Genomic DNA, 25,001 nt, shown 5'->3' on the forward strand with positions numbered 1-25,001 from the left:
AGAAAGTTTGATGTTTCCTATGTTGCCATTAGTTTGATGTAATTTCGGTGTCATAGAACGATGGCTGAAGTGCTGAAACTTGGGTTCATGCTGATTGAAAATGGTGTTCTGGTGCATTTCCAAATTCCGTACGTGCGCAGTTCAATGAATGGCGTGCATACAACATTGAAGCTTTGTGGAGGCCGTGAAAGATTCAATACTTCTGAAACCACAGGTCTAAGATCATGTATTGAGCAAGAATATAGAAGCTGATCGCAGTGGGTGGCTATGTAGACTCGTAGAGTGCGTCCAAAGATTTGGTCACTTCAGAGCAGTGCCGCAGGCTGGAGGTTTTGCTGTAAGCCTCCAACAAACTTCTCAACCACCTTGTCAATCTCGTAATGGTACATCCAAGTAGCCTTCTTCTCACTGGCTCTCTTGACTCGCTCCTCAATCTCCTCGTCAGCAGAGAGCTGCTCTGCAAGCAAACCTGCGTTGACCTCGGCGAAGTTGTCCAGAACTCCGTATAAGTCACGATAATGAGGTGACCTGATACTGTCATAGAGTTTTAATGCCGCGACTAGGTCCTCGCCGCGTCTTAAAGAAAAGTCTATGCTCCGAGTCAGAGCATAGACATCTTCCAGTGCGAAGCCAGCGCCAGCACCAAAAGCTCCAGAGAGAGGGTGCGAAGCGTCGCCTATTAAAGCCAACGCATCGTGGGAAATGACGGTTGCAAGTCGTGATCCTGAAAACAGCGCGAACTCCTCCGTCTTGCCTTGAGCTGCGAGTTGAATCACTTGGCGGACAGGCTCGCAAAACTCGTCGTACTCGGACGCGATGGTCGAGAAGTCAAAAGGTCGACCCCAGCTGACGTGCTCTTGGCCTTCGATTGGTCGTCGAATACGCGCCGTAACTTCAAAGTCGTCTCCGCCGAGCGGACAGGTGAAAACGTACTTTCCACCAATATTTTGCCAGAATACCGGGGACTTCGGGATCCCATCGATTCTGAAGACAGTTGGTTTATGAATAATCGTACGATACGCCGACTGTCCATTGTACTTGATCTTGTGTTCAGGAAAGGCGAATGATCGAACGAACTAGAGTCTGTTAGTCTCCCCAGTAAGGGGGACGATTTTTCAATAATAGGCACGTTACGTACTGATCTGATGCCATCCGCACCAACAAGCAGATCAACTTCGTCAACAAAGCCATCAGAGAACTTGATTTGTACTTTGCCGTTTGGTAACTTCGCAATACCAATGAGCTTCATAGAAACTTTGATTTTCGTCTTGTCAACTTCCTGGAGAAGAGCGGCCTGCAACTTGGCTCGCACCATACGGCAACTCCTTTGTTGCACAGGGACTTCGGCAGGATAATGGCTTTGCTCCAAGAGCTTTCCGGTTCTCCCATTTCTATATCGGCCATTAGAAAGACGGTGACGTTGACACTGAATTCCAACTAATTGATCTCACCTTGTCTGCCCACTTGTTCCATCTGGAGATCTGAAGAAATCATTCGGATCAACGTTTTTCGCGGCCCCAATCAACTCCAAAAGTCTCCAAGTGTGGCGCTGGAGACTGATCCCTCCTCCCGTTTCACTTATCTCGGGCTTCTTCTCGTAAAGAGTCCAATCCGCATAGTCTAGTTTGCCGAATTCAATAGCCGCACCTAATCCTCCAGGACCACCGCCGATGATGGCAACTTTGAGAGGGGGTGGATTTGAGATCGCAGTAGTAGACATTGCGACAAGGCGGTGGTGTTTGGTGCGGACTGTGACTAGTGGCCGGACGATGTTGAAACTTTGCGATCAAGGACTACACGGGGGACGCAAACAATTCAGTATAAATGATAGACCGAGAATTACAAACTGCCGCGCGGCTTATGCGACATTTTATGATCCCATGTTGGGATAGCCAATCGTCCAATCGATGTTGTTTATCAGGTCATTTCGCTGTATTGCGCAATACCCGGGTGATATTGTCAATCCGGCCGATGCCGATAAAGGAGCTCAACACCCCGCGCTATTCAAGAGCCAACAGCGGTGGGTCGCAAAAGATGATGGAACTTGTTCATTGTCAACAGCTGAAGAGGGTTGACAGAAAATCAATTATTTGATGTTTGACTCAGTGTATGACTCTTGGAAATAGTTACGACGCATAAAAGTTGGTTTAGATGCCCTCGTTATTAAAGAAATCTAAATACAGGCTTCAGTTCCCGTAAAGGGCGACGGGTGTCAGACAGTTTGTATGGAGGTCTCATCGCGAATTCACATCTACGAGACATATTGAGAAGCTGCACGTCCTTCAGACTCGCTAACATCAAATGGTAAGTTGAATAAACCTGATCTAGTTTCAATTGCGTCTGGTATTCCAACTTAAACTTAGGCTTACAGTCACATTTTTAAACAAGACTTTGAGAATTGTCTGCCTTCCGCCCACTGAATTGATCTATCCTAGCACGAAATTAGTCTACAGAAACTCCGGGCCTTTTTTTCTATGAGCAGAGAGTGACGAACATAGTTCTGCTGAGGTAGGTATTCACTTGGGACAGCCTAACTGTCAAAACCTGGAAGCTTATGCGGAGCAATGGAAGCCTCATCAAACATCACGCCCTCAAACGAATTGTCAATGGTGATCCTCTCCCACCGGACATTCCGGACATTAGGCTTTCGCCGAAGAGTCATAACGCATAGGTATCCCACCGGCTGAGACGATAAGGTCCAATCGGCGCCTTTCGCGAGTATTTGGCAAACCCACAGAGCGCTTTGACGAAGTAATTGTAGAGTTGTGAACTTTACCGCAGAAACACCAGCATAAGGTTCACATACCAATTGAGTATAACCTACCTAGGAAACAAAAACATAAGTTATAAGAACCCTTCCTCTCATCGGAAAAATTCGATACTCAACTGAAATCATTCACCTCAGTTTCTCTTCAATATTGAAAGTGGCTAACAATGTATAAATACAGTGGTCTTTCTGAGCCATTCGATACTAGGCCTCCTCATGGAGGTTTTAACTGGTTTGAAATTCCTTCGACCGATCCCGATGCAACAAGAGTACGACCTTGAAAAGAGTTTGTAGGCGGAGGGAACAGCAACTAACAGTGCAATAAAGAACTTTTACCAGGCCATCTTCCCTTCCTGGAAGTTTGAGAACCCCCCGCACTACCCTTCCGAGTTCATACAACTTTTCAAAGTCGAACAGCCATCTTGTGAGTTTCAAAGCATCGAGAAATTGTGCCTTCATTAACCTTCCACAGACATGGAGGGTGCCATCATCATGGCCAATCCCCAATCTAAGTCAAGCACCAATGCTTTCAAAGCCGACGCGGTGGGATTCGTTCCGTTCTTCTTGACTGACTCCATTGACAAGGTCAGCTCTTTGGAGAAATAACTCTCGTGGTCATGACACGGCTGACATGGTGGAACAAAAGCTCGAGGAAAAGGTTGTTTCTCTTGGTGGCAAGCCCTGTGGTCCCAAGACTGACGGACGAGGTGATGGCTGGTTTGCCAAGTTTTTTGACCAGGACGGCAATGTGTTTGGGGCTTGGGAAGTTCGCGTGAAGTCTTGATGTGGACAGAAAGGCTGCTAGTTGATGGTCGGCCTAAGAAATACTTAACAATAGCTGGCATCCGTGTTTGTATGGTGTGCGTATTGTCCACGTAGTCATGAACAGTAAACGAATCTAGTAACAGGAAATCCACTGCTGTCGGCGTCGTACAAACAGTCGCATGCTCACTCCGCATCTTGAGGATACACTGTTGCGCCCTGCCGCCGGATTTCATCCATGATTTCCATAACTCGGATTGTCTCAGACCATGGCATGATTGAACTCTCTAACTTGCCTGCCAAAACGTCCAAAGCAGCATTGTCGGCTTCCCAATAGTATCCTCTGCCAACTGGCTTATAGTCGTACTTCTTCCCTGCGTCCCTTTGAATGACGCCAGCGGTTTGATCCCTTTCGAATTTGGAATAGACGGTAAAAGCATCTGGGTCCGATGGAACTGTTCCATGGACCTCGATACTTCCGTTTGTTCCTTGAATGCGTGCCAAAACATCAGGGTTGCCAGTTGCCATAGTGGTAGACGTCACTACACCTTGTCTGCCCGTGGATGGATACTTGAGAATGACACTGGTAGTCACTTCGACATCCCCGTGGTGGGTTTGAGCAGCAAGAATCTCGGGCATCTCGGATGCGGTTGGGGTGCCTGCGTCCAAGCCGAGAATTGCCCACGTCAAGGTGTAAATGCCAAGATCCAGCAGTGAACCGGCGCCCAGGTGAAGCTGCTTGTAGCGGGAACTGTCAGGCAAGTTGGGGATATCCAGTCCCAAGCCAAACTCTGAGTACACTCTGAAAACATCGCCAATGACCTTTTCCTTGTGCAGCATACGTTGCAAGTCCTGCACCAGAGGCCGGTGACGGAGCCACATCGCTTCAGCGACATACACCTGTTTTTCCTTGGCGAATGCAAATACTTCTTTGGCGTGTCGGGCGTTGAGGGTGAATGCCTTCTCGCACAGAATCGGCTTGCCGGCGGCAATGGCATCTATGCAATTCTGTCTGTGGAAGGCATGCGGGGTTCCGATGTAGACAATGTCCACGTTCTCATCTGCGTAGACTTCGCCATACGATCCATAGATCGCTGGAGTACCGGATGGGCAGTACTTCTTCGCGAAATCATTGCCTTTCTCAACAGATGAACTCCCAATTGCCTGCACAATATGCTTGACTTTGGCATCTGATCTGGAGACCAGAAGGTCTTCCACGAACCAGGATGAGATCATCCCCGTTGCTGTAATCATTGTTAGTCAACGATGCACTTTGAAACTGTCAGGATGTGGGTTCGTACCAATGATTCCCCAACGAATCGCTGGTAATTCCGACATCTTGATGTGATTGGTTGATTCTTAGCAGATGAACTGGTAAGCAGACGAAGAAAGTTCTTTTGATAAAAAGACGAACAGCTAGAGATCTGACTTTTTGCGACCCCGGAATTCGAAGACCGAACCGAGACTCCGCGTGGTTTATATACCCGTTGACACTGCGCTGCCGCCTTAGACCGGAGTGGATGACATCGGCATTCGGGATTCTCCCGCAACTTCGGTCGGAGGTTTGCCCACCAATCCGTGACCAATTCGACCATTTTCGCCGGCTCTATCTATATCCGCTGAAAGCGGTGGTGTTTTCCCGCCCGTACCAAGACGCTCGGAATTCAACCTAACACACTTAGTACCACCTCGGGCATGGCTGCATCGTGGACTGGCAGCTTTATACCAACCTAGATACCTATGTTTTGGGATTTTTCTTTCCCATAGCAACATATTCGGGCTACAATTCTTTCCACCCAAGTTATCATACGTCATTCACCGGTCACTATCAATTCAAGCAACTAGAAAATCATGACTTCTCAGCATAAGATCCTGAATGTCGGAGTGGTGGGCATCGGCCGCATGGGTCAGCGCCATGCCATCAACGTACTCCACGCCGTACCGCGGGCCAAGCTGATTTGCGCCTGCTCTCCGGCCCAGGCTGATCTTGACTGGGCCGCTGTAAACCTCGAGCCACACGGGGTCAAGGTTTACCCAACCTTCGAAGAGATGATTGAAACCCCTGGCTTGGACGCGGTCATCATCTCGTCTATCACAGCACTGCACTTGCCGCAGACCATTGCAGCTTTTGAGAAAGGAATCCATGTTCTTTGCGAAAAGCCCGTCTGCAACACACTACCGGAGGTAGGCTTTCATTCTGCATGTTACTCCAACCAGTTACTGTGAGCTGATTTGTGACAAACTTTAGCTTGAAGCGTTGTGCGAACGCGTGGAGGCCAAACCTCAGACGAAAGTGATGGTTGCGTTCGTTCGTCGTTTCGACGACAGTTACCAGGATGCCTACAACAAGATCAAGTCTGGGGCAATCGGAAAACCGTTCGTCTTCAGATCCCACGGTGTGGAGAAGCTGGACCAGAGCCCATTCTTCCATCAATACCTCGCGAACTCTGGTGGGATCTACTTCGACTCCGCCATCCACGACATTGATCTCTCATTGATGTTCCTCGGCGAAGACGTTGTGCCAAAATCTGTTTCTGCGGTAGGAACTGCAGAATTCTTCCCGGATCTCAAAAAGCTGGGCGACGCCGACAACGCTGTCGGAGTATGCGAATTCTGGGACGGCAAGATCGCGCACTTCTACCACTCCAGGAGTTCTGCTGTTGGATACGACAATGTGACGGAGATTTTCGGAACCGCGGGCAAGTTGACGGTGAACGCAACTCCGCGGAGGAACCGCGTGGAGATCTGCGACGGTGATGGCGTTGTCAAGGCCGAGGCAACGCCGTCGTGGTACGATAGATATATTGCTGCGTTCGTGGTTGAGGCGAATGCGTTTGTAGATGCTGTTCTTGATGGTAAGGAAATGCCTATTCCGTTGAGATCTGCAGTGACCTCTCTCAGAGTAGCGGCGGCACTGCAAGAGAGTCTTCGGACTGGCCAGAAGATTCATTTCAACCGGCAAGGAATTGCAATTGAACACGGTCCGCAACTTTAGATCACCCAACGACACAACGGTATTCTATCATTTAGTATTGTTATTCGTATTATTGATGCAAATATCAGTCTTCAATGAGCATCGGTGACTGGACAGTCTGGCTGGGTCGTTCATTGCGACAACGTGTCTTACGTGAATGAATATGCTAGCCCTATCTATCTCCTAGCCGTCACCCAGACCGCTTCCAAATGGTATAACCGAAGTCAAAATCGCTTGATGATTCTTCAGAATGATTCATTCGCTCTTCAAGTCTGCGCAAAGATCCGTCGTCCTCCCAGGAGCTTGTCCATATGTAGTTGCTGTTCTCCCAAAGTCTGGAATTGTGCAGATGGTTTATGTGATTGGAGAAATAAGTCAGCTCGGAAGCCCTGAAGAACTCAAGATCGGGACATCGGTTTCGAAGAAAGTCGAAGAATGTTTCCCAGTTCCCACCGTCACTGTATATTTTGACTCCGTCAAGGTTCACACGTCGCGCAACAGACGACAGCTCCGAGCCTGCAGACGGCAAGAGAAACATCATGACGGCTGCAATATCTGTCCAAACACGGTGCAACGAAAGATGTTTTAAACCTCTGTATCCAGCTGCTCGATCCCACTTCAACTGCTTTAGGTCGAGATAATGAGTGGCATGAATAGCGAGTGATTCGAGATTTTGGCATGACGCCACCAATGCCCAAAGAGCGTTCTGATGCTCTCTGTTTGGGTAGGCAATCTGCAAATTGCTTGACGCATGGCCTGTACCCACAAAAGTCGTGGTATCTCCGTCGTTTGACTCATCGTAGTAGCTCCGGTCCAGACTTCCACATGGTCCTGTCTCGTCTTGAATGACGAGCCGCAGACGAATCAGCCGGTCTCGCGCCTCCTGTGAGAACGACCCCGCAAGCCGACCAATGTGCCACGTGCTGGGTACCAGTAGGCTAAGATCTTTGAGATGCTGAAATGCAGGACGATTCAGCCCATACTGAAGAGCGGCAATCATATCGCTAACGCCCTTCATGTCGTAGCAATCTGTTATGTACTCAATATCGCTTTCAGCCACAGGAAAGCTGACACTGAAGCCTTCAATCTCCACTAATCTGTCAAAGAGACTCCGGAGAACAGCGTGCTCTTTTGTTTTGTCGTAATGCAGCATTCGATCCTCGGGTCGTGTTCTCCTTTTGCTGAGGATATCAGAATAAGCAGAGTTCAGCATGATGTAGTTGCTATCCACGTCTTGCCCCCGAAACCTGCACATCGTGTTGTCAGCCTCTGGCCGCGGGAAATAACGAGCACGTGGGTTACAGAACTCGTGCCGTATAAAACAAAATGTAGAGCTAATGCACTTACTTCTGCGGTTCATATGAATATTGCCGCGTAAAGGAGTTGAGATCCTTCATGCCAGTGAGACAAAGTTTCCTCGCACGCTCAGGAAAATGACCATTGGAATGGTCGCAGCATTCTCCGATTTTCCCCATGCGCTCAGCTTCATCAAAATTGACATTCCACCATAAGTCCTTGTGGAGTAATCTTGACACAGATGCGTTCCATCCTCGGCTCACCAATCGCAGCTTTAACAAGTGCTCGATGTCAAGATCAACATGAGCGAGTGATTCGTAACCGATTTGATCTCTGTTGGCAGGCGTGAAATTGCCGGAGGCGATGAAGTCTCTCCATTGATCGAGGGAGCGCAGGGAAAAAAACTCCCCAGTGGGTGTTTCCGAGATAAACTCGCCAACGATCTATATTTGTTAGATAACCTACAAAAGCTGAAGAGCTGCGGTCACAGATACATACCTGGTCCAAGACCTCGCGAGGTAAATCCATATTCCCCTCAACTCTAGGCTGTTTTGTGTTGGTAAGGAAATTCAAAGAGACTGTGCGGTGGTTGCTGTTGGTTGCGAGGAGTCGCACCTTTTAAGGCGACGGATTGACCCCTGGACGCTCTACGGCCCCTCTGCAGGCAGCAGTGACTAACCCGTTCAAGATGAAGCTCGTCTTATGCACCGCACAAGGGAACCAAACAGAATCGACTGACGTTCTATCAGACATTGGGAACACAAAACAATAGCGGTCGGTCACTCGATGTAGAAGCCCGCCCGTCACAAGACCTACTCCTCGGCCAACAAATACAAATGCAATATGCCGCGCAATACAATGCAGCCACCCTTATAATCTGGTCATTGATATCTCGTCATACCCAACGAGTATATATTTAACGTTCAATATTTGGAAAAGTTTCTTAATAAGCTTCCAGAGTGCCATGACACCTACCTAGTCCTCGGCCAAGCTTCCGGCCCAGCTTCCGTGTGCCCCACTTGTTCGGAGCCCCGACTCCGGGCGCTGACCGCCGTTTCAATTTTTATTGAGAGTATCCCGTCGAAAACTACCCGCCCGAATGCATGCTTGATGCCCTCATCGCTGGGTCTGCGGCCGAGTATCTCAATTACTCAAAATTCTGTCGATACGATTGGCGTTCGCGATGATTGGCGCGGATAACCTGTTGCCCCCAACGACGATGTGCACTTTCGACAGCGAATCAACACCGAATCAAGTGGTACCACCCGAAGGACCTTATGCATAGCTTGATTTATTTTTCAAGAAACAGGGATATTGATCGAAGCAGTGAAAATGAGAGGAACGGCTCTCATTGCTTGCAGGACCTCGTCTTTCAAGATCTGGAAAACCTGCATCTCGGCAGTGTGCTATCATGTGGTGAACTTGATAGGAAGTTAGCAGTCTCCTGCTGACCTCAGAGCTGACTTCAGAGCCTTCGAGCGATTTGTATTTATCTACAAGGGTGGGATCTGAAAGTTGGGAAACATTGGACGGTGTTTGAGACATGACGTCGCCGCGATCATGGCTTCATTTAGCGAAAACACCATTGCGACGCAGACCACCAGCTTCAACACAAAAGGCACATCATCAGAAAACCAGCTCGATTGCTGACGACAATACCCACAGCGTCCCTTAAATAGGCGCAAGTCATAAAAGCTGTCTTAACACCCTTTGACTTCAAGCGCGAATGTCGACGCGAACTCAAACGTTGACTGAGCGGTCGAAGCTTGGTCAACCAGGGTATCCTCGTCTGGATTCGCGTGATAATCGTCGGATGATAGACCAGGACCAGCCATTCACTCGGTGCATGATCGACGGATCTGATGTCGCGTCGATCCGAGACCCGCAGTTGTCAATGTCTCACGGCTCACGCGTTCCGAACATGTAACGAGTATCAAGTGCTGAGTCTCTTGAGTCGCCCCCGGATTCCCCCCAGTATTCCTACGTAATTATCCACTGATGGCAGATCGGAAATCCCCTAACCTCTCTTGATTCCGCTGATTTCTTCACAAACATTACTTTGATTGTTTGTGAAGCGTACGATTGTCGTCAAAACCCCCTTTGCTGCGTTGACAAGAGTATTGAAACAATAAGCCGGGCACCACACTCTCCTTCGATCCACACGAAATGCGTTTCCCCGCTCTGGTGCTCGTTGGCTTTGCTTTCGAGGCAGTTCTAGCTGGTATGTGGGAGTTGGATATTATCCATCATTCAAGGTACTAACAGCATCGTAGCTCCTCTGAAGGCAGAAGCGCTTCCCTTGACACTACTCCCTCGAGAACTCAGAGACTATAACAAAAGAAACCAGCCATCGGCGCAGCAGCTTGCGGCCAACGGACGAGCCTGTGGAGTTGGAGATAAACAAGGCGTTTGCGATAATGGGCGATGCGGTACCTTCGTTGCGCCCACGGGGTTCACAGTAATCCGAGGTGCCGAATCACAATGTGGAGGAGCTACACGTCAGAGGTGATACCCGTAACTGAAGAACGGCGGGACTTTCCTGTCCGCATAATAACTTCCGATTTGATTGTATTTATTCCCCATGGGAAACAAGCACATAGAAGACAATTAGAGGATGCAACCGGTTGATTGGCAGCATTACACCACGAACGTGATCCCCCTAACTCAGTAGTGGTCCTCAAGCGTCATTGTGACGGTCTTGGACACCAAGTACTCCTCCACGGCGACGTCCTTGCCCGATTCCTTGCCATAGCCAGACATCTTCATACCACCGAAGGGAGACTCGGCTGCGGAAGAGTTGCCTGTATTCATCCCGATCATTCCTGCGTCCAAGTTCTCCATCAGCCTCCAAGTTCGGTCCATGTTCTTGGTGAAGAAGTAGCTCGCAAGTCCCATGCTGGTATCGTTCGCCCACTTCACCACCTCATCTTCCGTCTTGAACCGGTACACGCCAAGCACCGGGGCAAAGGTCTCCTCGCGGCTGATCAGCATCGACTGTTTCATGTCCCGCAGAATAGTAGGCTCATGGAAGTAGCCGGCCTCTAGGCCCACATCGGTCCCGGCCCGTCCTCCGTGAACGACCTTGGCGCCGGCCTCCACGGCGTCCTTGACGTGAGCTTGGGCCTTGGGAATTGCGCGGGGCGTCGTAAGAGGACCCATCGTCGTGCCCTCTTTTGCCCCGTGTCCCATCTTGATAGACTTGGTACGCTCAACCAGCTTTTCCAAGAACTCTTCGTAAATCTTGTCTTGTACGTAGACTCGATTCGCAGTGATGCAAGCCTGTCCTGCGTGTCGCCATTTCAGAGCCAGCAGAGCCTCGAGAGCCTGCTCTTGGTTACAGTCGTCGAAGATGATGAAGGGGCAGTTTCCACCGAGTTCCATTGTAAGTTTCTTCAATCCCTCGGAGCAGTGCTTAGCGATAAGACTGCCGATTGCGGTAGAACCAGTGAATGAGACTTTCTTCGTGAGTGGGTGCTTGCACAGCGCTTCTGCTACTTCAGGAGTGTGCTTTAGAGACGTAGTGATGACGTTGAATACACCTGGGCCAAAGCCGGCCTTGGTCGCTAGGTTCGCGAGAGTGAGACAGGTGAGCGGCGTCTCTGGAGACGGCTTCGCGATCATTGTACACCCCGCTGCGAAGGCGGCCGCGGCTTTACGCAATATCATGCTAGAACTAGACTTAGCATTTCGTTACAAATCGATAGAAGAAAGCACTCACGCGATAGGAAAGTTCCATGGGACGAGGGCCACAGTGACACCAATCGGTTGCTTGACCACAATCACCCGGCGATTGGGTGCGGCTGGTATCGACACGTTACCACGAATACGCTCTGCCTCTCCAGCAAACCACCACGTGAAGCCCAGAGCATAGTCAAGCTCGCCCTGAGCCTCGGCCAGGGGCTTCCCAGACTCGTGGGTCAGAACCGTAGCTATGTCATCGCGATTCTCCCGGATCAGTCGGTCCCACTCCAACAGCTTCTTCGCTCGAGATCGTGGGTTTTCGTAGCGGAAGGTTTGGAAGGCTTCGTTCGATGACTTTACGACGGCATCGACGTCGGATTTGTCGAAGTCAGGGCTGGAAGCAAAGACCTTGCCGGTTCCCGGGTCTTCGATATCGAACGTCTTCCCTGACGAGGCCTTGGTCCAGGATCCGTGGACATATGCTTCTGTCTCGAGAAGGTCCGGGTTCGAAAGCTGAAGATGTCACAATTAGTTCCGGTAAACGGGATCTGAAGGCATACCTTGAAGGGCAGATCTTGAGTCATGATGGCGGTCGCAATTATGATGAAATTGGATGAATGCGAAATCAAGCTTTGCCCTGTTTAATGTTCCCATGAAAGTCAAGAGGGTTTGTGGTGTTTATTTGAAGTACATGCAGCCTATTACTTTATATAGCCGACATGAATTCATCTCTATGACCCCGCACGGGATGCAGAGCTTGCACGACGTCCGCGATGACGACACAAATGCTTAGCTGTGTCAAATGCAGCCAATTGTGTAGATGGTGGCTTCTGCTTTGGAGATCTTTGGGGTCACTACTTACAATTGGCGCTATTGTGAATAGCTATGCTGGTATCCGCCACACTCACAGTTGAGGCCCGGAAAACTTTGTCCGGACAAACTACTTGCACGACAGGCGTCGTTATTCAGGTTGGACTCGGTCGAACTTACGTAAAACAAGGTTCAAGATTCTTTTCCAACATAACGATTTCTATCCTCATGTGTATTCTCGCCCGTCTCCCCGTCAGCAACGTTCTATGTTCGTACTGTATCTCAACTACTTGAGTTCCAATCTATGAAAGGGCGTTCAAATGCAATTGTATAGAAAATAATCAGCTCAGTTCTTGTCCCAAAACACCCAGTTTCAGAAGGCCATGTTGACCTCTTCACCCCGTCTGCGTATTTCCAGCTCCAAAGCAGGGTTCATCATGGGATTCTGTCCATAGTCGGTAACAACAGGCTGAGCACCAGCAGGCAGCCTCCACTCGTACTGCAAAAGGATGTGGACAAGAGCGATCTTGATCTCGTTGGCAGCGAAGAAGCGTCCGGGGCAAGCGTGCTTGCCGTGACCGAAACCGAGGTGCTCGGGACCCGTGCTAACCAGCTGAGCGACGTTTTCTTTTCCGGGCTGCTGGCGCAGGCGTAGGAATCGGTACCCATCCCATTTCTCGGGGTTTTCGTAGACTTCCGGATCGTACAGGGCGTGGGAGGATACGCAGACGGAAGTACCCTTGGGAATGAAGGTGCCGTCGGAGAGGGTGACGTCGTCAACAGTGATACGTTGCATGCTAGCTGCAGAAGGGAGGGATGATTAATGAACGATATCCATCGAGGATGATTGGGCTGAACTCACCAAGCTGAAGCGGCTTCATGCGTTGGCTTTCCTTGACAACGCTGTCGAGCAACTTCAAGCTGTACAGCGAGGTCTTCTTCCAGCCACCTTCATTCAAAACATCGAGGATCTCCTTTCTCAACGGCTCAATCATCTCAGGGTTGCGAGCCAGATCCACCAGTACCTGACCCAGGAGATCCGTGGTAGTGTGGATGGCGACAGTCGAGAGGAACAGCTGCGAGATAGCCGGGTCATAGTGCGTGCCCTTGGAAGCCAGCTCAAACCAGTCGATGGCGTCGTTGAAATCGGGTGGGTTACGGCCTTCGGCGATGGCAGCAGCCCTAAGAGCGCGTCGGTTTTCGATGATGGGCTTGATGATCTGGTTTGCCTCGACAATCTGGGCGCGGGCCTTCTGGCAGCCGGGAAGAAACCAGTGGACGAAGGGTCGCATGACGGACGGCCATTCTCTAAGACGGTCGGCGGAGGCGAAACCGTTCATGGTGTATTCTTTCGTCAGTGTGAGCCATTGTTCGTTGCGGCAGAGCTCGGTGCCCAGGAAGACGCGAGAGGAGATGCGGGCGATGAAGTGGAGGATGGTAGATCGCATGTTGATAGCGTGCCAGTCTAGCGCCCGTCAGTCTCTGCACAATTTCAGCCGAAAGCTGTTGACTTCACCCTTGTTGTCGGTAAAGATCTCCTTGAGAGCCAACGAGGCCTCGTCAGCGAGGGGCTCGGTGACCTTGGCTTCACACTACATGTCAGCACTCAGTTATTTTAGCGTCCTTGTTTTTCTGCATACTCACCCAGAGACTTGGTGAGATCCTTGTTGATGACAATCAGGGTGATGCTGTCTCGGGTTCCCTCGTGGAACGCGTCAAAACCAGGAGTTGTAGTTTGGAAGAACTATTTCAATTGCTGCCGTCAGTAACTCATTCGGCACGAAGGATTGTGCAGCAAAGTCAAATCATACCTCTGCGGAAAACTTGGTAAAGCTGAAGCGCGAATCATTGCGGATCTCGTTGGCCATGGACGGGGGCAGCACGATCGTCTCCCCCATGTCGCTGACCATGCGAACGGGCTTGTTTGGGTTGACTTTGAACCACGAGCTCATCATCTCTCGGGCGCTGGTAAGGTAACGCTTCTTTGGTCTGCTGTTGGTGAGTTCGAACGTTCCCTTGGAGTTGACCGACGGCGTGTTGAGCTTGGATCCCTGCATGGAGTAGACAAAAACGATAACAAGGATGGTGGTGAGGAAGTAGGATAGTGGTTTTGCTGAGACATCGAGGGCGAATATCGCATCTCCCAGGGGAGAGCGGGCGGTGTCAGTCGCTTCCATGGTCGGTGAAGTTTTCAACCTGGTTGACGATGAAGGTCTGCCGGACGTAGAGAGAAGATTGAGATGGATCACGAGAAGACTTCGATGACGATACAGGTCTTTATACATACGCCAGGATGCCTCGAGTTCTCCGCTTCAAGTACTTGGCCCAATGCAAGACACCGTCCCCTGGCCCGGAAACAAGGCCGCCACGGGCAACTTATCTTCCCGCAAAGCGCCGGCCGGACGCTAAGTATTACTCCGTAGACATGCGTGGACCCTTGGCCCAGACTTACATCCTGGGTAAAAGCACGAATGGAGCTGCGGGGGCCATTGGAAGCCTGTCGCACAAAGCCACGAACACCTTCCAAATCTTTAAAGCTTGAGCGGCAGATCCTGGCCCAAACCCACCATCAACAAGCAAACAGGCTGTAAATTCAGGAGAGAGTACCCGTATTTACGTGGTATATACTCATTGTCGGTTCTTTACGATCATCGTATCATTCCCAGCGTAGCCTGAGCGTCAGTTGACGGCTATTGATCAAGTTCATAGTTTTGCTGGTACCGACAGGATGAAGATAGGTTGATGGGCGGTGACAGTAGCAATGAGTTCGGACCACAACGTGTTAAACCCTGAAGCGAGAAAACACCATCGGTCTACTGAGATTGACTATTGACAAGTGCGTGGGTTGGACGTAGGGTTCATCTTCCTCTTCGGCAACTCGAACCGCCCCGAAGTCCTTGCTGCACGTAATACAAGCCCAATCATTCGTCAACGTCGGACCAAAATACGAAGAACGCCCATGCGTGACGTATCCAAGGGCTTCGGCACTATTCAACGTCTCTGACCGGTCAACTCTAGTCTCTTCTAGTGCCCATTGGGTCCCCACGCGGGATCTCCCTTCGTCAAGCTGCATCGAGCCGCATCCTCACAGGCTCGGGACGGGATTCCTGCTAGACCATGAGCCAATCCGAAGGGTTGATTCGATGGCTTTTGTGGGAAAACGGGGCCGTCAACTCGGTTGTCTCAGAATTGCAGTCACGATGCCGAGACCCATTTGCGGTCCACGGACGAACTCCGTTCTTTGAGCAACAACCGGCCGGCCGCTGAATCAGCGGATGGTCCGGGTGTCATTGGTGAACCGGGCACTTCACCGATCATCCACGACGTTCTTGAGCAATAAGTCGAGTTTGGAGTTGCGTTGAAAGTGGTTTTCGTCCCGATGATTGAAATTGAGGCTCAGTTTTCCTTGCACTAAGACTAGCGAACCCATCTTGCTTCGGAGGAAACCCATCATCCGTCAACTGCAATTTTCCGCATACAGACTTTCAGATTGGCAAGTCTCGCCTCCAGAACTGTTGAGATCGGCAAGGCCATCTGTGGTCAACGGCTTTTAGCAAAGCGCCCGTCCGAACCGAGGTGCACGAAACCTCCTAGGCTTCAAACGGGTCTTCGCTCCTTCGCTGTCATTGAAAGAAGCTTTTATGCTGATGACATGTCCATCGTGTGGGGAATCATTCCAAAATACGGCGCAGTTAAACTTCAGCCCGTCTACAAATCTGTCGGCCGGAAAGATCTGAAGACAAGGATACAAAAGACAAGGTCGGAGAAATCCCACCCGACCCATCTGATTTGCCCTGGAGTGTTCGCTATCTTGGGCCAACATCGGCAGGCACACGAGCCGTGTTCCGTCCAAAACGAACTAACATGAACCCAAAGACGCGCAAACTTCGCGGTGGACGGGATGGATCGTCAGTCCGCGAGGCAGGAAAATTCGGATTGTTCACCATTCCGCGTGACTCTTCGTGCGAACCATAGGCGTGTTTCCACGATTTATAAATACTTTTTATCCCTACGATCCTCTCAAGTTTCGTTGTGAGTAAACGCAGAGAACTGACTGTCTGGAACAGCATGCTGATCCCACTGCTTTGAGGGCAGCGTCGAGCGATATGCGCCACACGATTCTTCATCTCGTACTCTGTTAGAATCATCTCATACAGTCCGTTCATCGGTCAAAACAGGTGGGCAGTGGCTTGCAATGCTGAAATTGGTTGATCGAAGACGTTATCACCGTTTTCGACTTGCAGCCATGGGTACCCGAAACTACCCATCAAAACCCATGGGCCAGCGTGGGTACCCATAACTACCCATGGGTAAAAGTCATGATACTACCCATACCCAGAATTACCCATGGGTAGTTCTGGGTACCCATTACTGCCCATGGGTAGAAGTCATGAAACTACCCATACCCAAAATTACCCATGGGTAGTTCTGGGTACCCATCCTGCCCATGGGCTTTTTCGGGCCATGCCCACGGGTACCCATGGGTAACTGCGAAGGGCTCATGGCTGCAACAAAGGTCAACGCAACGCAATTCTTGTACGCTATGAGGCAGGCAAAACGGTGTGTCGGAGAGTTCTCCTGACTAGGTGTTTGGGGCTTGGAACTAGATGACGAACAGGATACACGATCTACTATTTCCATGGAGCCCGAGTCATAGTTCATGGAGGAATTCAAATGGGAAGATTTTCCTGATGTACATGCTTGAAACTGTGGGAGTTGCCGGATCAGCATGTTCAGATCCTGAAGAGCATGCGAAATGGTTGGATCGGAAATATGTCGACGGTCACGGAGTTCAAGTTTAAACAGATGAATATAGCAGATCTAGTCAATTGCACTCGTTCACCAAAGACGTGCAGAAAGGCATGTGAGGTTTTTACATGAGCTGTCATCATGGAAAAGAGATAGGTCAGTATGAGAAGCTCAGTTTGACAGCATGATAGTTCCGTGCCCAGTAAGACAGCTAGTTGCCTCCTGAGTTGGTGGGGTGTGCTCGGTAGCACCTGTTCGATATCCGCCACGAGTCACGATGTCTTTCTTTGCTGGGACGGGAAGATATGCCAAGCAATCCAAGATAGCCATCAAATGTACTCAAAATCACCACCTACACCTCATCGCAAGTCCGAATAACCTCAGGCACGTCCACATCTCCTCACCGCCAGAATGCGTCACAGAATTCCTGCACTTCCTTCGCCCAATGACTCCGTCCCGTCCGGCCCCCCTCATCGGAAATCGGATCCGTGTGAGTGGAGACCGCACACCGGGCAGGACCAATCCCGGAGCACCGACGGACGCCCACGGGACCTTTCCTTCGAGGGGAGAGCAGCTTTTGTCTCAGTCTGCCGCGTCTTCAGCGCGCATTCCAAGCGAGTGCAACTGATTGTCCTTACCCATACATGATACCAAGACTGGCCTTATGTGCTGGTCTAGTACGGATAAACTGTCAAACATCCAGCCCAGATCGTTCCAGGCTCCCGCCGGAAACATCCCACCACCACCAAGACACCGAAGCACACCGACCCCGGCGTCCCTCGGTGAAGGATCGACAAAAATGTCACTCTCCCACCCCGATTCGACCCGTCCCGCTTTTCCAGACACCACAGACACAAGGATGGCCCTCCCCCAACCCAGCGAAAATGCGCGATGTTGCCTATTCCGGTCTCCGCACTACAGGCATCAACCTCGGTGTGCCTCCAATCAAGTCCCCAACGGCGCCAAGTCAGATCGTGCTAGGGCCCGTCAACCTGCGAACGATCATCCTCCTGGCGGAAAAAGCCAGGCAACGACAACGACCCCGCGATACGCGACCCCTCGCGCCGAGGGCTGTCATTCATATCGATAAGGACTCCGAAGCGGATTCCCGCGATAGACGACGTCGAAATCAACACCGTAATGTAGCCATCACCACTCCCCAAATCATGTTCAGAATGCCTCCTCGCTTAGATGGAGAATGGTGTCCTGACTCACCCCGACGCGACCCCTCCTTCCGCGATTGAAGACCTCCGAGCGAACAATAGAACGCCACGGATACGGGTTCTCGCAGATGTCTCGCCGCTTCTCGTGTGTCTCGAGGTCGGAGATGGGGGACCGGGGGGGCGGCGGTTGTGAGACATGCATAACTAAGCGATCACAAGGCCTATTCGGCATGTAGGGACTTCACGAGAAAATGAATTGCATCGTCGCCAATCGCGAGGAGAAACAGCCTTGTTTTTTGAATCATGTTGTTTTTTTGTGTGTTTTCTGCATGTGTGATTCTATCCTGAGGTATCCAGCCCATTTGCTGTGGTATCATCCCGTCCGTCCCCGTCCAGTCCTGTCTGTCACCCAGACCGAGGTGTAAGTCAAAAAAACGCTTGCTGTCTAAAAAGTACATGTGCAAAGAATATCAAGTGCGCGAACCTCGCTAATCAAAACATATGCTGGAAAATGTGATTGGGTCGTTTACTCCCATCGGTAAACACCATCGTCGTAGGAGACCCGGTGCCGTCTGCTACCGGGGCCCACTGTTGCCCTCCGGCTCGGCATCATGCGCTCCATCAGGCGGCGGCGCTGGGCCTCATCCTCCTCCTCGCGTTCTCGCAGCTCCCGAGCCCGGCGCTCAGCTGCGAGTCGCTCATTGATCTCCATCCGGCGGACCGCGTCAACGAGGTCCTCGTCAGCAGACAGAGGAACGTTAGCGTAGCCGGTAGAAGAGCGACGGACCGGGGCAGGAGGCACCGGAACGGCGGGGCGGCGCGCGATGCGCTCGTTCTGGGCCTCAATGCGCGAACGAACCCGTTGGCGGCGCTGGTCCTCCTCAGCCCGCTCTCGCTCTTCGCGTTCCTTGCGTTCCTTGCGTTCCTTCTCGTGGCGCCGGCGTTTGCGCTCCTCGTCGTCGGCGCTGTGTCGGGAGTCGGAAGAGTGGCGACGGCGGTGGCCTCCGTCGATGACTTCGATCTCAACCTTGGGTGGGCGCGGGCGCTCATCGACGATTACCGGGCGGAGAGTGTTGCGAGGGACGTGGCTGTATCCGAAGTGAGGGACATTGCCTCCGGCATTGGGTGAGGGAGGTGCGGTGTAAGGCATGGTGAACTGCTTGGGTGGTGTGCGGGGAGTGGGAGGAGAGTCGACGATGACAATGCGCTCGGCGCGGGGGCGATGCTTGCGGTTCAGGTCGACAACTCTCTGGCCGTTGACATAGACACCCGATGGCCGCCGGTTCCTGTCGCTCGACGAAGAGCCAGTGCGAGGGCGGGGGGACTCAGCAGAGTGTCCGCGGGGCGAGGACAGGGGCGGCGAGGGAGGCAGGTGCTGCGGGTACTGGTATGAGGAGGCCATCTGTGTAGGGTAGCCGACGGAGCGAGGCGTGTGGTTGTAGACGGTGGGGTTGGCGCATAGACGACCGTTGCGAGAGTGTGAGCAGAGAGTTGGTGTCTGGTACTCGCTTCTGCGGCCGTCTGGGTAGACGTCAGTGTAGACGTCGGTGGTGCACATGGTGTCTTCTTGGAACGTATGAGTGCGCGGCGTGCGCGGTGTTGGTGGTGAGGGTTGGACAACCTCGGGAGCAAATCGAACTCGCTTCGCGTGGGTAGTCAACGTGGCGGTGGTGGGAGAGTCCTCTCGATTGTTGGTGGAACGACGAGACTTGTGCTTGAGCACGATGATGTTGTCGATGTAAAAAGCTTCGGGAGTACGAGTGAAAGACAATGTGTCGCTGGCGATAGGCTGGCCGAGCTGGAAGTTTGGAGTGTTGGTTTGGTCGTTGGTGGTCTGTCTGTTGAATGTGTAAGTTGGTTGGAACACTTGACGATATGCAGGTGAGCTGGAGAAGTTATATACCAAGTGGTTGAAGTGAGAGACAAGATACTGGAGGCTGAAAGAGTAGAATGTATCTGCCTAAGTATAGCTGAGTGGATCGACAGGGTCTGGATAGATTGAGGTGGTGTTCGTGCTCTATGTGCGGGATCTTTTCCAAAGTGTAAAAAGACCAAGTGGAGATGTCGAGCAAAGTAGGTCGATATGATGTTCGAGCGATACCGCGTCTGAATTAAATATCGTCCTGTGTCGGAAAGGCGCGTCCCAAGGTGAAGGTGGGAGAGACAAGTGCAGGGGTTTCGGGTACGCAGAAGACGCAGCAGCGACAGCAGAAAACGGAGGTACCGCTGCTAGAGCGATGCAGCCATTGCTGGCTGCAGGTGGTGGTGGGATGGTGGAGATTGAGGCCTTGTAGGACTCTGTGTTTCCCCCTCCACGACTCTCCAAATTCTCGACCCCTGCCATGCTTCTGCCTATTGAAGTGGCCGATGAGTCTTTCGCTAGACCAGTTTCGTACGACGAGGGGTCTATGTTGGGAGGGGGGGTCTCTGAACGGCTCGAAATGGCGTTTCCCAAAGTCTCTCTCGTAGTTTACGCCGCTGCGCAGTACTTGTGTCGTCCATTCACAGCCTCCTTAGCTGAAGGCCCCTCCCCTTCTCCAGAGGCTCAGCGTGGACCGAATGACTTTTGGCAGAGGGCGCAGGGGGTGCCCGTAAGCTGCCAATGGAGGAAGGATGGAGGGAGCCAAGGGCTTTGGAGTGGTTGACAGCTCTCGAAATGCCCCGCCTGTACGACCTCTGAGTCCTCTATGTCTCCGTCGAGTGACCTTGCATCTGAGGCCAAATGGGTGTGGTCGTGTCGAGATGCATCGCGAACAAGCGCATTGTTGCCGTGTTGTACTGAGCGGCGCAAAGTTGAGTTGTTGGCTCAATCAGTTCGTCGCATCGCGACATGGCGACGGAACCGACTGGTTGGACGCCGGCGTTGTCTCGTCTGGTGGTCTGGTTTGTTTGACCCTGGAAAGACTGGTTGGCCATTCCCAAGTCCTGCGTTAAAGTCCGCAGTATCCCAAAATACACCTCGTTGATGGTGGTCGTCGCAGCCTTCTCTGATAGATGACGAACCCAGGTCGAGGTGAAAAGGCTGAAAAACGCGAAACAATACTCTCTGCGATATGATGCTATTTTTTGCACAGCCTTCAATGCCCGTCATGCCACCCATGGAACATGTTCCCCAGCCCTTCATCTATTTGACCCGGGGGAAAGGCACGGGCCAAAGCCAAGCACGGCCGCCAGTGACAGTGCTAGCGACAGCGGCAATCGAAACACACACATGGTGACATTTGTAGCCTGTGTTCGCGGTTGACATAGAGTGGCCGTCGATATTGATGTTGTTGATTCAGTGGGACAAGCGATAGACGCCATCGTCCACGAGTCGCGACTGTTCCATCGTCGAAGGGGTCGAATGGACGCCATGTCCAGTCACCCGACGAAAGGATCGATAATTGAGTCTTTGGCGATGGCAATGGCAATGGACGAATGACGCGCAGGAAGAGGCCTGAGTCATTGAGCCGGCTCGTAGGGCTTGCTCATGCGAGCTCTTCGAGTCCCTGTTGGAGGGACGCAGCGCAGCGATGCTTCACCTCGCTTCACCTCGCTTCACCTCCGAGTGGTTGCGAGTTGCCATCTCCACATCGCATCGTGGACCTGCAGCGCGGTGCCAGTGCAGGTGCAGGTGCAGCAGGCCATCATGATGGGGGCTTTCGATCGTTCCATGACAGCAGCGGCGCATCGGCGGGATGATTGATTGACTTCGAAGTTCGCAGACGGGTACACTCGCCGCGTCCGAGGCCTCTTGCTGGGGTACCGCCTCGAAGGATTGCAGTGTCTGCAAGGTCTGCAAGGGGAGCCACAAGCCACTCCAACGTTCTCACTGTCTTGCAGCAGTTTCGAGATTGAGTTGCTCGTCCGACCTGCCCAGTCGCGGGACATGGTGGAAGCTGACATGTCTGTTAGAGCGGTTGGTGGTCGGGCTGTGCCCTTCTCTAACAAAGTCCGAGGTGCTCAGCCACCGTAGCCTGCTTCTCGTCGGACCAACCGATGCACCTGGGCCTTGTTTCGTGCAGGCGGGAAGCGATAGAAACTTAAAGTTTCGTCATGGTGATTTGATGCCTTCGACCATGACGAGCAGGCGGGGTTGCAAGGCCTTGCTCGCGATTATGCCACGCGGCTTGATTGCATTGCATGTTGGAGTTGTTGTACGTGTTTTCTTTTGGTGACGCACTTTCTTGGTGTGTCGCACAAAAAAAAAAGACACTGAGTCCTCCAGAAGCCCCACACCGCTATTTCCCCACCTGCTCGTTCATCGTAGGGAAGGTGCCACCAGGCAACCGTTGCTCTTTCCCTCAGTCAAAAAGATCCAGACCGTGATGACTAACCCAGCTGAAGGTCACCCGATTCGGCTCACCTTTTTCTTCTTGGCCGTCTGCCTGGTCCGACTTCCACCACACCAAAGAACCAAAAACACCACTCTTGAGTCTCCGAAGACGGCACCTGACGAACGCCATTTCACCCCCTGCGTTACTCACATTTCTCCTCGAATTCGTGAATTTCCCTTTCCATTGGCTCGTAGCCATCGTCTCCCAAACGCAACCACCACACCAAAGTCGAGACGCGTCAACTCCTCCAGGCACGATGCACGCCCTGATCCTTCGCTTCGTCGCTTTTACCATCCAGGCGCCGCCCTCCATCTAGCGTCCGCTCGCCACCTGTCATCTCATCAATAGACGCAGACCTGCGGACCGTTGCGCGTTCATCGCGGCAATCCTTTCCACTTTTCCTACATGATGGAAATGGGCTGTCACTGTCCGCCACAGCGCCGGCTTGGCTGCTATCAACAGCGGTACGAAAACTTCTCAATTCGGCGACTTCCGATGCAAGCAAGGCTGTAGGATCAATTACCATGTCCGCCATTACGAATTGGTTTGTGGCGGTACGTACACACCACTACACAGCAACCAGAGTCCTATGTCGCCGCTTCAGCCCCCATTTGGGGGCCATTTGATATCGCAACGGGAGGCCGCTTGCTGGGCAATACCTGCAATGATTTCGTTCAACAGAACCCGCTGTCACTTCCACGGCATCCAGTTCTCGGTTCTCAGCCGCGCGAATTAGTTTGGACAGACAAGATGGCATCCACTTGCGCGTCTGCTCAGCCTTACGAGGCAGAATCGCTCCCAAGGCGGAGTGTTTCTGGTCTCTCAAGCGCCGCGCCGGACGCAAGACTCCACGTTTAGGGCTGCCTCCGAGTCCGGGTCATTCTGCGGGTACCTCGGGGGTTGCTCCGCACCCCAGTCCGTATGTTGGTGCTCTTCCCGAAGACAAGGATCCCTGAACAGTTTCAAAGAAGGAAACCCATTCTATTCTTGTCCGCTGTGCGCTATCCAAAGCAACCGGCATTTGGGCACTTCTGTAGAGGCCTCAATTTCTCTCGACTTGCAACCTCGGGTCGATCAAGGACAGTCTCAGCAAACCCAGAACACGGTGAAGAGCTAGATAACCAGATCCGTGAAGGCATTTTGTTACTATCTTGGGAACAAGAACCGCTCTATATGCAGTCATACACGCCCCGTCGTTACTCAACTGTCTGCTTTGCGTCTATTAAACACCTGGCAACATCGGATACAACCAGTTTGGGGGCCGGTTCCCCTCGACATCTGATCATGCACGGAAAATGACTTTTTCCACTTCACTCCTCGGCCGCTTTTCGCCTTCATCCTCCGAATCTGGCGTGACTCCGAGGTCTCAGTCAGACTTCTATGGTTACTGGGGCTAGGCCTCCTTCGTAGTCGACTGCCTGGGCACGAGATTCCAGGTACCATCAGCTCTCTTGATTCGGGGGTTGGTCTTGGTTGGCAGTCCTTCGGCACGCTTCTCCTGCTCGGAGTTGTCCACATTGTCAGTGACAACGTCAGACCGCTTAGGCATCATCTTCCACGTGCCATCCGCACGCTTCTCACGAGGGTTGGTCTTGGTGGCGTCCGTGTCTCTCTTTGCCTCCTTCGTCTCTGACTGACGAGGGACCAAGTTGAAAGTTCCATCGGCACGCTTCTGGCGGGGATTCGTCTTGGTTGCGGCGAGGTCTCGTTTCTGAGCTGCCTTCGTCTCTGACTGGCGAGGGACCAGGTTGAAGGTCCCATCTGCCCTTGCGAACCGTGGGTTGGCCTTGGTTGCCTCCAGGTCCCGCTTCTTCGCCTCCTTGGTCTCTGACTGGCGAGGCACTAGGTTGAATGTACCGTCGGCCCTCTTAGCTCGGGGGTTTGTCTTGGTTGCCTCGAGGCCCCTCTTCTGAAGCAGCTGGTCGTCCACGTCATCCGTGACAATGTCTGATCGCTTGGGCATCAAGTGCCAAGTTCCCTCTGCCCGGACGAAGCGAGGGTTTGCCTTAGTTGCCTCCAGCTGGCGTGCTCTTGGAGGGCCGCCGGGTTTGGGTTCCACCCCGATCGACTCTCTAGGTTGGAGATTCCATGTTCCTTCCGCACGCTTCAGGCGAGGGTTCGTCTCGGTTCCTGCCAAACTACCCTGCAAACGAATGCGTTGTCAGCAACAGTACTCAAGGTCAACATCTTTTGACAATGGAGCTAACTTACAGCCACAGCGCCAGCGCCGACGAGGACGACAAGAGTTGAGATAAGCTTCATGTTTGATTCGAGGCACAGATATACTTCACGGAAGTGCGTGCGTTGAGTTCGGTCTTGAAGAAGAGAGTTGAGAGGGTTCCCTGGACGATAGATAGATGAGAGTCGGAGCGGGAGTCAAATATCTGCGGCCTCGGGCCCTTTAACTGGCCGAATGGGACGATACCTGATATGGCGATCGTGGTCTCCCTGGCATTGTGCCGATCATATGGATCCTTGGGTCA

General features: G+C 52.1%; 8 protein-coding genes across 8 annotated transcripts; 2 read left to right on the plus strand and 6 right to left on the minus strand.

The window, feature by feature from the left end:
* Positions 1 to 305: 305 nt before the first annotated feature.
* CkaCkLH20_07241 (uncharacterized protein) lies at positions 306 to 1,720 on the minus strand (the record flags this gene model as incomplete). Its single annotated transcript, XM_038889958.1, has 3 exons — positions 306 to 1,076; positions 1,139 to 1,391; positions 1,452 to 1,720. The coding sequence occupies 3 exons, from the start codon at positions 1,718 to 1,720 to the stop codon at positions 306 to 308; spliced, it is 1,293 nt and encodes a 430-aa protein (XP_038744882.1).
* A 1,214-nt stretch (positions 1,721 to 2,934) lies between these two features.
* Positions 2,935 to 3,551, plus strand: CkaCkLH20_07242 (uncharacterized protein; the record flags this gene model as incomplete). The annotated part of the gene is made up of 4 exons (XM_038889959.1): positions 2,935 to 3,036; positions 3,095 to 3,191; positions 3,240 to 3,352; positions 3,414 to 3,551. The coding sequence occupies 4 exons, from the start codon at positions 2,935 to 2,937 to the stop codon at positions 3,549 to 3,551; spliced, it is 450 nt and encodes a 149-aa protein (XP_038744883.1).
* Positions 3,552 to 3,715: 164 nt separating this feature from the next.
* Positions 3,716 to 4,867, minus strand: CkaCkLH20_07243 (dimeric dihydrodiol; the record flags this gene model as incomplete). The annotated part of the gene is made up of 2 exons (XM_038889960.1): positions 3,716 to 4,773; positions 4,831 to 4,867. The coding sequence occupies 2 exons, from the start codon at positions 4,865 to 4,867 to the stop codon at positions 3,716 to 3,718; spliced, it is 1,095 nt and encodes a 364-aa protein (XP_038744884.1).
* A 513-nt stretch (positions 4,868 to 5,380) lies between these two features.
* On the plus strand, positions 5,381 to 6,524 carry CkaCkLH20_07244 (nad binding rossmann fold-containing protein; the record flags this gene model as incomplete). Its single annotated transcript, XM_038889961.1, has 2 exons — positions 5,381 to 5,713; positions 5,778 to 6,524. The coding sequence occupies 2 exons, from the start codon at positions 5,381 to 5,383 to the stop codon at positions 6,522 to 6,524; spliced, it is 1,080 nt and encodes a 359-aa protein (XP_038744885.1).
* Positions 6,525 to 10,463: 3,939 nt separating this feature from the next.
* CkaCkLH20_07245 (succinate-semialdehyde dehydrogenase) lies at positions 10,464 to 12,109 on the minus strand (the record flags this gene model as incomplete). The annotated part of the gene is made up of 3 exons (XM_038889962.1): positions 10,464 to 11,466; positions 11,518 to 11,993; positions 12,041 to 12,109. The coding sequence occupies 3 exons, from the start codon at positions 12,107 to 12,109 to the stop codon at positions 10,464 to 10,466; spliced, it is 1,548 nt and encodes a 515-aa protein (XP_038744886.1).
* A 554-nt stretch (positions 12,110 to 12,663) lies between these two features.
* Positions 12,664 to 14,467, minus strand: CkaCkLH20_07246 (cytochrome P450; the record flags this gene model as incomplete). The annotated part of the gene is made up of 5 exons (XM_038889963.1): positions 12,664 to 13,091; positions 13,153 to 13,755; positions 13,807 to 13,875; positions 13,935 to 14,034; positions 14,102 to 14,467. The coding sequence occupies 5 exons, from the start codon at positions 14,465 to 14,467 to the stop codon at positions 12,664 to 12,666; spliced, it is 1,566 nt and encodes a 521-aa protein (XP_038744887.1).
* Positions 14,468 to 18,728: 4,261 nt separating this feature from the next.
* CkaCkLH20_07247 (uncharacterized protein) lies at positions 18,729 to 21,856 on the minus strand (the record flags this gene model as incomplete). Its single annotated transcript, XM_038889964.1, has 2 exons — positions 18,729 to 20,040; positions 21,774 to 21,856. 2 exons carry the CDS (start codon positions 21,854 to 21,856, stop codon positions 18,729 to 18,731), a joined length of 1,395 nt encoding a protein of 464 aa, XP_038744888.1.
* Positions 21,857 to 23,911: 2,055 nt separating this feature from the next.
* CkaCkLH20_07248 (uncharacterized protein) lies at positions 23,912 to 24,780 on the minus strand (the record flags this gene model as incomplete). Its single annotated transcript, XM_038889965.1, has 2 exons — positions 23,912 to 24,661; positions 24,730 to 24,780. The coding sequence occupies 2 exons, from the start codon at positions 24,778 to 24,780 to the stop codon at positions 23,912 to 23,914; spliced, it is 801 nt and encodes a 266-aa protein (XP_038744889.1).
* Between the last annotated feature and the right edge of the window lie 221 nt (positions 24,781 to 25,001).

This window comes from Colletotrichum karsti (assembly GCF_011947395.1).
Source record: "Colletotrichum karsti strain CkLH20 chromosome Unknown Scaffold22, whole genome shotgun sequence".
Classification (NCBI taxonomy): domain Eukaryota; kingdom Fungi; phylum Ascomycota; class Sordariomycetes; order Glomerellales; family Glomerellaceae; genus Colletotrichum; species Colletotrichum karsti.